The sequence below is a fragment of the Propithecus coquereli genome, unplaced genomic scaffold (assembly GCF_000956105.1).
Source record: "Propithecus coquereli isolate 6110/MARCELLA unplaced genomic scaffold, Pcoq_1.0 Scaffold2, whole genome shotgun sequence".
Classification (NCBI taxonomy): domain Eukaryota; kingdom Metazoa; phylum Chordata; class Mammalia; order Primates; family Indriidae; genus Propithecus; species Propithecus coquereli.
This window is the reverse complement of record NW_012144966.1, coordinates 16,469,117-16,482,213: the sequence shown is the minus strand read 5'-3', so window position 1 is coordinate 16,482,213 and position 13,097 is coordinate 16,469,117. Positions and strand designations below refer to the sequence as shown.

At 34.3% G+C, this 13,097-nt stretch overlaps 1 protein-coding gene across 1 annotated transcript in view; it reads left to right on the top strand.

The window, feature by feature from the left end:
• The window catches only part of CNBD1 (cyclic nucleotide binding domain containing 1), a 359,205-nt gene that overhangs the window by 43,480 nt on the left and 302,628 nt on the right, over positions 1–13,097 (top strand). The window contains exon 3 of the mRNA XM_012643546.1: positions 7,454–7,567. Coding sequence (XP_012499000.1) covers positions 7,454–7,567 — 114 coding nt within the window. The remainder of the gene's footprint in view (positions 1–7,453; positions 7,568–13,097) is intronic.

Genomic DNA, 13,097 nt, shown 5'->3' with positions numbered 1-13,097 from the left:
ATATTTTGATTCCATTATACAATGTATAATGATCAAATCAGGGTTATTGGGATATCTATCACTTAAAACATTTATCTTTTCTTTGTCTTGATTTAAAATTGTATTACAAATCCATAGTAATCAAAACAGTGTGGTACTTGCATACAAACAGACAAATAGACCAGTGGAACAGAAGAGAGATCACAAAAATAAATAAATAAAATAAAATAAATTCAAATATATATGGTCAACTAATTTTTTATAAGGGCACTAAGAAAAAACACTGGGGAAAGGATAGACTTTTCAATAAATAGTGCTAGGAAAACTGGCTTTCCTCATGCAAAAGAATGAAATTGTACCCTTCCTTATACCATGCACAAAAATCATCTCAATAGTAGCCTACAAATTGAGAAAAATTATTTGCAAACCATATATCTGATAAGGAATTAATATCCAAAATTTATAAAGAACTCAGACAACTCAAAAGTAGAAAAGCCAACAACCCAATTAAAAAATGAACAAAAGACTTGAATAGATATTTCTCCAAAGAAGACATAAAAATAGCCCACAGGTGCATGAAAATGTTCTCAACATCATTAATCATCAGAGAAATGCAAATCAAGACCACTATGAGATACGACCTCATACCTGTTAAGATGGCTATTATTAAAAAGTCAAAAGGTAAATGTTGGAGAGGGTGTAGAGAAAGGGGAACTCAGTATACTGTTGGTGGAAATGTAGATTGGTGCAGCCATTATGAAAAACAATATGGATGTTTCTAAAGAAGTTAAAAATAGAACTGCCATATGATCCAGAAATCCCTTTGCTGGGCATATACCCAAAGAAAATAAAATTATTATTCATAAAAATATTTGCACTACCATGTTGATTGCAACATTATTCACAGTAGTCAAGATATGGAGAAAACCTAAGTGTCCATTGATGGATGAGTGGATAAAAGAAAATGTGGTATAGATACACAATGGAATACTAATCCGCCCCAAAAAGAATACGACCTTCCATTTGCCACAACATAGATGAAACTGGAGAACATTATTTTAAGTGGAATAAGCCAGACAAAGAAAGAAAAATATCAGATCATCTTACACATGGAATAGAAGAAATTTCAAATATACAGAGACAGAGAACAAAACAGTGGTTACCGGGGGTGGTGGCAAAGGGAGGATATGGGGAGATGTAGGTCAGAAGATACAAAGTAGAAGATCTGGAGGATGATCAAGTCTAGAGATTTAATGTACAACATGAAGAATATAGGTAATAAAATTGTACTGTATTTGGGATTCATGCGAAGTGAGTAGATTTTAGCTGCTCTTGCCCATAAACAAGTAAAAAAATGGGCTAACTATATAAGATGATGAATATGTTAATTTGCTTCACTATAGTAACATTTTCACTATCTACATGTATTTCACAACATCATGTTGTACACCTTAAATATACACAATAAAAAATAAAATAAAAAAGTACTAAAATGTGATTATAATTTTAATTTTGAGAAGTTCTACTTAGTTGTTTTTTCAAATTTGCCTGGTCATTTCTGATAGTCTATTGTTATGGATCGTCATTGTGATTGTATCCTTTATTTCTGTAAATATTTTATACATAACTTTTGTTTCTGTATCTAGCATATGTGGATTTATAGGCTTTAGGAATCTAAATATATTTATTATTTCTGCTGGCTTGCACTCATGGTAACTTGTCTTTGCAGGCTATCTTTTTGTGAAAGATTTGCTTATTCTTAACATGTAGTAACATATGGGCTAAATTAAGAATAACTTCCTTGAGAGAGAATTTATCTTTTTCTTCCTAAAGCTAGTATACATCATCAAGCATTCTCCTTAAGAGACTGTCTTCCAAGCAGGAAGTGGACTGGGCTCCCTTCCTGTTCCTGGGTCAAGGTTCACCTTCCTCCCAACAGAGCTCCCTCCCATCAGTGACTCTCCTCAGCACACCACACCCTTCTTCTCTGCCCCGTTGCCTTACGTAGGACCATCAAAAAGTTGTAATGCAGGATATTTCCAACAACAGGTTTCTTCAGAGAATCAAGACGCTGTAGGGACCTTGACAATTTTTATTTTATTTTATTTTTTTGCACTTTGGCATGTATGTACTTCTAAGGTATAATATATATTCTACACAACAGGACAATGAATGCTAGATATTTCTTTTTTAATAGTTCCGTTCCAGAGATGAAAATTTCCCTCGGAGTCAGTGTCTAGGTCCTTTTCAGTAAAGAACTATTTCTCATGGCTAGACTGTTCTAGTCTTAATAAAATCTAACATAGCAGGTACTGCATTCGTATGTATTGCTATAGGAAGATTTGAAATTGACTCAAATTCTTGTCCTTTTTCCATCGAACGTGAAGTTTATAGCTTCACAGTTTTAATAAAATAAAATTGTCTAATTTCTAAATGCGGTATATTCTGTACTTGGATTTATATTAATAGTTACTTTTTTATATGCCTAATATATTATAAACAGTGGGCTTGGAGCTTTACTTTTATTATTTCTAACCACTACAACAATTCTAAAGGTAGGCAGGAGATAAAGAAATAAGTGAGAGGCTTAAATACCTCACATAAGATTACACAACTTCAGTTTTACATGCAAATCAGGTATTGATTCTCAAAGTAGGAAGAACTTGAGTTATTTCAGGGGAAGTAAAACTTGATGACAGATCAATATCTCTCTAAAAGGTTTGGATTAAGTCTTAAAGTTAGCATTTGCAGTTAGCTTTGTCAAAATAGATCTTTTAATTTTTCTTCAGGAACTATAGGAAAATGCAAAGCTTGAGTTTAATTTCTATGGTTAACTAATTATAGTAGCATGTGGAACTCTTTTGAAAACTATAATTTTGAAGGCATAAAGTCATTGACTAATGAGTTTGTCTATAGGTAAGGAAGATGGTCAAATGAATTCATAACTAAAGATTCATATTTCCAAAAAATTTTAAATAAGTATAGAGGAGACTGAATAGAGTGACACTTTGTAGTGGCATTATCTGAAAAAATTGCTGATTGAATGATCTTTCATTTAGGTTGAGGGCCTAATGTTAAATACATTGGCATTTTTTCTGCAACTCATATTGTAATAAAAGGATGAAATCCATTATGCATATATAATATATATTATTTAATGTATATATAAAATATGTAATCAGCTTAATTCATACCAAATTGTAATTGCCTGTTTTATTGTGAAAGGATATAATTTATATTTCTTTCAATTTTCATTAAGTACATGTGTAGATGCTACAATATTTATAAGATCATTTCAGGAGGAAACAAGCTATAAGTGGTTTAATAGATTCAACTTTTATGACTTACTTTAATTAATTTAAAATAAAAAATGCAAATTACTTCAGGACAAACACATAATTAATCAATAAGTATTTTATTAAAAGCTTATTATGTTCCTAGATCTGTGAGCAGAACTGAATGAGATACAGAAGAAATATTGTATTAGTTAGGGTATTTCTAGCTGCTATAGATAAACCCTAAATCTCAGTGGCTTTATACAACAGAAGTTTATTTCTCTCCCACATCATGCCATAGAAAGGTACTTTTCATTGACAGCTTGTTCTTTTGGTTTAGGAACTCAGGCCTCTACCAAATGTTTGTTCTTCCCTTCTTTATTGTGTTGCTTTCAAGGCCACTCTTCTGCGTCATGCGGGAAGGGGAAAGGAGGGAAGGGGAAAGGACACTGAAAATCTCCTGTGAAAGGTGTTTTTTGGGGAGGGGGATGGTGAGGGGTGCACATCCCTTCTGTCCTCTCTTTCATATTCCATTGGCTAGAACTCAGCCATGAGAATGTCAAGTAGACTACTCCAGACCAGGGGAAGGAGCACCGGTTGATGGTATTGGCACTATTCCTTGACTGTGTGCTATGTGCCTTTACTTCCTGCCTTCTCTAGTAGATTGCCCCTGTGACGATAAATGGAAAAACCTTAGAGTCAAGACAACTTGAATTTGTGTACTAATTTTTCTGCTCTGTATAAGCTTAGGCAGGTCATTTAAACTTTGTATGCATTATTTACTTATCCATAAAATGATAGCTGTATGTCTAAATAAGAATAATCCCAGGTCTAAGAGTCAGTGATTGTATATCTATCTTAGAGACTTCTCTGTGCTTCCCCAAACTGCATCTTCTTTTTGGGCACAGATCTAGACTACATTTCCCAACCTCCTTTGCAGTTAGGTAGGTCCAAATGCAGTCACATAGGGGGTTAGGGATTAACATATACATTTTTTTTTTTTTTTTGTGGGAGAGCTAAATTCAGTCCACAGCAGTTACTAACATCTAAAAATAAGAAAATTTCATGGAAGTTCAGATTTCTGGCTTCTGCAAAATAAAAAGACCTGCATGATTTGACCACAGTGTAGTTTTATTAGCACATGAGAAAAATAAGCTTAAGGGTGAGGTCAAAGCTCCCTCTATTTGGGTATTCTTTTTCAAATTCACCACAGTTCCCACCTTATGATACCTGCTTGGCTACTATAAGCATTTAATTTTGTGATCCTTGAGTATAGAACATCTTGAAAGTGCTCTAGAGTTTTGGTGTGTAAAAGTATAGATTTTTAATATATCTCCTTTTCATTTGCCTGAGGAACCTGGAGCTCTTTTTTGTAGATGAGTTGCCTTGTGGGTAAGCTTCAATGAAGTGGAAAATTCCTTGTCCATAGGTAGCATTTACTCATAGCCCAGTAAATTATGAAAAATATCTTCTGGACAGCATTCAAGAGTCAGATAGTTATTTGGGTCCATAATCTACTGTCCAATCCTACTATATATAATTCTAAATATTTCTTTGTCCCTGGCTGTCTACTTACATTTATTTGATGTTTCCTCTAAGCTACTTCTCCATGTTTAAATGCATTTATTTACAGATTTTACGTGGTTTTAGACAAAATGCATTTCTACTGAACACACAGAAATATATGATTTTGTTTCAGTAAGAGACTCAGAAATAGGAGTATACGTCCTAACGACATTTTTGTGACATTGAATGTATATCATAGCATCATAGGGCACTCAGGGCTTCATTCTGAAAATCATGTCATCTCCCACTCTAACATTTGACTCTTCCATTGTAGCCTTCCATGTGTTTCACTTCCCGGACATGCTCCTTTTGGAGACCCAGATCATAAACACTGAGTTCATGTACATCAGCCACCCTGCCTTGGGAATTGTCAAAGATTAGGTGAAGGAGGCAGCTTAGTTATACACATAGAAAATGACAAGGGCAAAGGACTTGGCATTTTGGTATAGACTTTTTAGCCATTCCAAAGATGATCTATCCAGATCACAGATTGGAATAAGGTTCCAGGTTTTGCAGCATGAGTTGTGCTTATTTGGACCCCAGCATCTTCAGGTATAAAATGAAGATGATAAAAGTATCTAGCTAACATAGTTGTTATTAAGACTGTGGTCCCCAACGCCTAGGCCGTGGACCAGCACTGGTCCGTGGCCTGTTAGGAACTGGCCCCAGAGCTCCACTGTCCCCACCCCTCCCCCAACACTGGTCCTTGGAAAAATTGTCTTCCATGAAACTTAGGCACGCGCTCCCTCCTCCCCCACAGACGAGGGTGCACAGCAGGAGGGGAGCGGCTGGCCAGGGAGCATTTACCGCCCCTCCTCATCACTCATCCCTCGAATCACTACCTGAGCTCCCCTCCACTATCCATGGAAAAATTGTCTTCTGTGAAACCCATCCCTCGTGCCAAAAAGGCTGGGGACCGCTGGTGTAAGATACATGTAAATTGCATAGAATAGTGGCTAGAATATAGCAAGAATTATAATATGTTTTATTAATTGAGGGGCAGGATAGCCCAGAGGTTAAAAGAATGAGTTTTGGAGTCAATTTAGTTTTCTTTTGTACCCTGTATCCTCTACTTCCCAGTTATATGAATTAGGCAAATTATTATGGTTGCAGTTTCTTTATGTTTAGAATGGGCAATAAAATATATTAACATTGTCAGGTTATACAAATATGCAAGGATACAAAAACAATGTAAAAATCTTAGTGCAATGCTTGGAATGTAACAAGTAGCCAATAAAACAGGTAGACGTGTAAAATAGATGGTTGTAGAATGTGAATTCAGAACAGAAAAAAAAAGAAAATCCTTGGAAAGCCTCCAATGAAATCAGTGCTTGGATTTAAAACAGAGTAGCTGCTTCATCAACGTATCTATATAGCATGAGAAGGGGAATTAAAATCCTAATGTCATATTAAATCACATCTGAGCGGTTTTGTTTGAATCGTTATACTAAATTAAATAAGATTATTAAAGTATATAGAATTACTCTTGTGCAAGGCATCAATATTGTGTTTTAGGAACATTAGCCAAGAGAAGAAGAGCTGTTATAAATATTTTAGAATGTATTGTCATTATTTACATTGACAATGAAATAAAAAAAAGGCTACTCTTGAGGATTTTTGTATTCATTGCCATGAGGCAAATGTTGGCCAAGATGTTTGTCAGTGTTCAATGAAGTAGGATCATTTTTAATAATTATTGAAATAAGCTGTCAAGATGAGTGTTTAGCATTTTAAAAAATTGACTAACTTTTCATGGTAGTTGTCAATTGAAGATTGAATGAAGCAGATTTTCCAGAAACAAATATCATTACCTAATATTTAAAGACAATTTGCTATATTTCTGTGGATCTTGTTTATTGTCATTTTTGATATTTGCAGTGGATCAAAATCTGGCTGCATAAAAGAATCATCCTCAGGTGGTTATTTAAAAAGGAGAAGCCCACGTGGGGGCTCTACTTTTGGAATTTATGATTCATCAGAAAAAAGATCAGAAATCTTTACTTACAAAAAGTATCTTGGATGATTTCGGTGATTTGGAAAATGCTGATCTTTTGTTCTAGCACATCTTTATTCCAGACCTAAAAAAAATAGTGCATGAGTTTTGTTTTTTTTTTTTTATTTCAGGGTATTGTGAGGGTACAAACATTTTGGGTACACTTTATGTCTTTGCCTCACCCAAGCGAGGATTAAAGACTTGCCCTTTGCCCCTACAATGCTCCCCGTATTTTAATAAATCATTGTGAAGATTCAGATAAATATACTTTGTAGTAATGTATATGTGAACTATTTGTAAATCATTTTGGAGGGATTTTAATTTTGTGGCATTTACATAAGAACTTTAATCAATTACAGAAATGAAAGTTTGAGGAAGGCTCAGCTTAAAATTTAGATTTTTACATTGACATTGTCATAATTTGATATTTCTTAAAATATTTTCCACTGGGGTACACTGTAGATAATTTTTAGTGGATATTTTTAAAGCACAAAATATTTATGTTTTATATTTTTGTCATTTGCTTCTTAGACTAAATAGTCTGTATAGAATTAACTTATATATATTGAGTTAAAAATCTTTCTCTTGGAAACTATTATCTTATGATACTTACAGTTTAATTTCTCTCTCTTTTTTTAAGCTGGAGTATTTACGATAACTTATCGGCTCATAATATATTTATGAAGCAATATCCTAAAGTATTTCTGCACAAAAAAACCAGACTGCCTAAACTTTTCAAACAGGAGGAACGAAGGTAATGATATCTTCTTTTGACAGCAAGGTTGATGTCTGTGTGGGTGTGCAGAATTGGGCACAAGTGAAACTCAGAAGCTAGAGCATTTATCAGTTCCCGGCACTCCACACTATGGAGCACCAGAGGAAATGGAGATTAGTAGGTGAGGGCAAATTCATTTTCTTGTTGAGCAAAATACCTGTCCACCGCTGAGGAACATGTTTATTTAAACTTTTTGTCAAAGAATTGTTACCTTTTACTAATGGATGGCAGTGTTTATGAAAGGAGTTAAAGTACTCTGTACGGTTTCATGAGAAATTTCCCCAGGAAAATGATTGGAGTATTTGTGGATCGAGGATATTTGGAAGTATGTTACATATCAAGGAAGAATGACAATGCCACAGAGCAACTGAAAGGTGTGTGAGAAGTCTGTTTTACTGGGCTCCTGCTTCTAAGTGGACCTGTATTTAAATATATTTCTTGTATTTTTAAAGGCAAAGAATGAGGTTACTTAAGTATGTTGCAGAAGGTATGACTGCCCTCTCTGTCAATGGTGGAGACGGATTGTCAGATCACGTTGTGATGCTGCTGCTCTCAAATTGCCCCTGGCCTCAGTGGAACTGAAGGTTCTTAATCAGTGCAGCATCAGATCCAAACAGGCAGTCACTCTCCTTGGGTATCATTCCTATTGTTGTTCTTTGGGTATCTTACAGTGGGTATGCAACTCCCCCACCCTATACTATTCAAGTAGAATTAATCTGTCCACATCCTCAGCCACCCTATTGCCCTAATCCCTGATTGTACCCTGTATAAATTCCATTGCCATATCCATAAGATTGCATTTCATTTGCGTATTTACTACTAGTCTGTACTTGCATTTCTGACACTTAGCAGAGGGATTGACCCATAATTGTGACTAATAGATGTGTGTTGCCCCATGGGCAAACTACTTACTGGCTCTGTAAGAGAGCTGATCAAGAAAATGTTTTCATTTATTTATATCAACAATATAAAGATACAAATTCAAACAAAATTATTGTAACAAATACCATTCCAGGGGTTGGAGGATATCAGCATGGGAGATATCAATCTGTTTCCTTATCCTAAGCCTTTCTTTTATTTATAGATGTAGGGCAGTATTATGTGGAACATATCACATGAGTTAACTGGGAAAAATCTCTGGGAGATGGAGTTGCTCTGAATTTTCAAAAACAAGTCTGCTAAGTTAATACTAATCACATGAAAATGGAGATTCAAATATAACATTTCACGAGACCTTATCTACCATCTAGACCAAACTACATCCTTAGATAGTAAGCCTGTCTGGAATGATCATACAAAGTGCATACTGTGATTTATAAAATTAAATCACTCTATAGAAATATCTAATAAAAACATTATGTATTATTTTATTCCAAGTATACCCAATTTCTATTCCAGTCTTGTTGATTAGAATGAAACCTGTAAGCTTAGCTCTGTCTATAGACTAAGGGACCAAGAGCCTTTACGAATAGCTGAAATGTTCATCTTGCCCTCATATTTATTCATTAATTAAACCAGCATGGGTTTACTACTTTAGTTAAGACATTATTTTGAGAGGACTACAGGGAGGCACACTAGTAACTATCAACACATTTGATAATGGAATACCATCTTCATATTTTTAAGAAAAAATGACTGAGACCCAAAATTTCTATTAATAGAAAAATTGTAGTTTACAGGTAAAAATAAAATATGGGCTGCCAAATACTCAGGACTAGGGAAGTACAAAATGTTAATTAAGATTTGTTTAAGTGTCAGAAAAGCCAGTCAAATTAGCTTAAGCAGCAAAGGGAATTTCTGAAATGTTTGGGAGTAGAGCTGGCATCAGGCTTAAATGATGACATTGAAATTCAGTTTTCCTCTGTATCTCTGCCTCTTTGCTGGGTTGGTTTCATCTTCACACATCATGTGGTAGGTCTAGGTAGACCAGATTCATTTACTTTATTTTATTTTTTTCTTTATTTTTTGAGACAGAGTCTTGCTCTGTTGCCTGGGCTAGAGTGCTGTGGGGTCAGGCTAGCTCACAGCAACCTCAAACTCCTGGGCTCAAGCGATCCTTCTGCCTCAGCCTCCCAAGTATCTGGGACTACAGGCATGTGCCATCATGCCCGGCTAATTTTTCTATATATTTTTAGTTGTCCAGCTAATTTCTTTCTATTTTTAGTAGAGACAGGGTCTTGCTCTTGCTCAAGCTGGTCTCAAACTACTGAGCTCAAATGACCCTCCCGCCTTGGCCTCCCAGAGTGCTAGGATTACAGGCGTGAGCCACCGCGCCTGGCCCAGATTCATTTACTTTAAAGCTCAGGTGAGGACAGAGGTATTCTCTTGAAACAACCTTGGCAGGAGATTTATTGCAATTTCAAATTATATCACATTCCTGGATTCCTCAAAAAATATAGAATGACCATGTGATACAGCAGTCCTCCTTCTGGGTCTATCTCTTATTATCATGCACTATAGATGGCAATGATGTTTTACGTAGATTATACCATCTGTCAAGAAATTTTGACTTTTTTCAAAGAGTTTAAACAATAAAAAGATGCAAATTGCACCTTATATAAAATACCATTATGTTTAAAGGGGCTTGTGCAATGAAATGATTTCCATATTCCAATGGACAGAGCAGTTAACAATGTCATGATTATCATTATAAGAATTCTTTATGATGATACTGTACAATAATTGATTTATCTGTTTCAAACATAGTGATCATCCTTTCTTAATAACAAAAAACTGATTGTCATAACCATCAGTATTTTTAACAACCTTAATTCATTAGTGAGAGACAGGCATAATATCAGATTTATATCTGTCTTCTATATTTAGAAGACATAATTATTATAAAAGTACTAATTTAAATGAAATGCTAGTTTTTATGTAAATAGGGGGCCCTTCTCCTTTTAAGCTATTGTGTCCTAATTTTAGAACTTATTTTGCTCAAAAGTTAGGACTTTATCACTTTTAATATTTTCATTTTCTTTTTAATGACATTTAAAAGCCTTGGAAGTACTGTAAAGCCAGATGATTTGCTTGGAACAGTATCTTTAAAGGTGAAAACAATAATGAAGTTATGAAAGTGAATTTGGTAAATAGTTTACATTTTTAAAATGAAATTGTTATTTTCTACATTTCAAATATTCCCCAATCAATACTGCAGGTGATTTTTACCCAGAATATGTAAACTACAGCTCAGTCTCTGTTTTTGAACATTTACTCAAATGAACACTCTCTAAACTTTGATTCTCAGTACTATGAGGACAGATAATTTTAAAATCTGAGAACCTTGGCTTAGGAGAGGAAGTTATAATGCCTATGATTTAAATTTGCAGAGCAAGAAAATTCTGCCGTCAAGAAATCTTATGATTTCATGTTAAATTGGACAATATAACCACAACTTCCTGTATTTTCATTCAACTCTTTCTTTTATTAATTAGTTCAACTACTAGTTACCAAGTATCTACTGTATAGCAGGCACAGTGCTAGTTAGTATAAGGTAAAATGAACACGATCCTTGCTCTTCTAGAGTTTATGATCTGACAAAGGACGTAGACCTTAAGCAGTGATCATGCAAATAATTATTTAAGCACAATTTATCTTTATGAATCCACCCCTCATTGGATTATTAATTAATGAGTGCAGAGTTTTGATTTTAGGTAATAGAAATTGTATTTGAAGGAACATAATCCATCAAAAAAGTTTGCCTGTTTGCTCACCTAGCCGAATGGAGAAAAGCGGGACACAAGATCTGAGTGCTTTGTAGGACTCTCTGCTTGGCATACCTGCTTATATTTGTCGATTATCCCCATTCTCTCTTGGTACTCATGGCCTTTCTCAGCGTGGCAGGGGATATGGCCAGGGGGGGCTTTGGACTTGTAACAGCTCTGACACCGGGGAGAAAAGGGAATTTGTTTTCAGCCAGAATAATCCTGGAAAAGAATTCAGACTGGGACACATGTTAACCTATCCTGCCAGTGGCATAGAACCTATGAACACAAGAAATTGGGGTGGGGAGATATTTTGCACACACACGAAAAAAACCAGCCACTATAAACAATGACTGCCCTGGTATAAGAAAAAATTAATACATACTATAGTAGTAATTTTAAAAATTGCTATATTGTTTGCTTCAACAAAGTTAATATCTACCCTTTTTTAAACAATAAGAAAAGACAGAATTTTAATCAATGTATGTTTATGTCAGTTTATGTCAGAAATGAAGAAAATATTTAAGGAAATGACAGTAATTGAAACAAAAGCTTACACAAAATTGTGGAGACCTATGTTAGAGATATTTATTCAAAATGTGACTTTTAAAAATTGATGCATAATAGATGTACATACTTTTAGGTATATTATGTTATTTTGATACATTCATATATTGTGTAATAATCAAATCAGGGTAGTTGAAATATTCATCACCTTAAATATTTATCTTTTTTCATGGTGGGAATGTTCGAATTATGCTCTACTAGTTATTTGCAAATATATGATAGATTATTATTTACTGTAGTCACAAAGGAAGAAGTCAGATTATCTTTGTTCACAGACAACAGGATCTTATATTTAGAAAACCCTAAAGACTTCACCAAAAGCTTTTAGAACTGATAAATTCAGTAAAGTTGCAGGATACGAAATCAACACACAAAGATCAGTAGCATTTATATATATATACCAACAGTGAACAATCTGAAAAAGAAATCAGGAAAGCAATTCCATTTACAATAGCTACAAAAATTACAAAATACATAGGAATAAATTAAGCCAAAGAAGTGAAAGATCTCTGCAAGGAAAACTATAAAACAGTGATTAAAAAATTGAAGAGGACACAAAGAAAGGGAAAGATATTCCATGCTTATGGATTTGAAGAATTAATATTGTGACAATGTCAATACTATCCAAAATGTGTCATCTATACAGGGGTAGAAATTCAAGTTTACAAAGAAGGCTGCATAGTTGTTATAATTTTATTTGACTTTTATAAAAATATTACTAAATTTGACCATGTTAGTTCCAGAAAAGATTAGGTAGCATAAAAAAATCAAATGATTTTTTAAAAATTCAGACTAACTTTAAGAACATACAGTATTTGTACTAGATTTAGAAGCAAGTATATTTCTCTAGTTGGCAAGCACTAAGCAAGATGCTTATCAATGAGGGGAATGTTTTTCAGAATGGTATAGACCAAAAATAATATGGCAGAAGCTATGAGGAAACCATCAATATACCTGAGTGATTAGTTTTGATATTTCTTTCAATATACAGTCATGTGCTACATAATGATGTTTCGGCCAAGGATGAATCACATATACCACGGTTGTCTCATAAACTGAAAAAATTCCTGTCACTTAGTGACCCCATAGCAATCATAATGTCACCATGCAATGCATTACTTACATTTTTGTGGTGATGTTGGTGTAAACAAACCTACTGTGCTGCCAGTCATATAAAAGTATAGCACATAAAATTATGCATAGTACATAATACTTGACAATAAATGACTATGTTACCA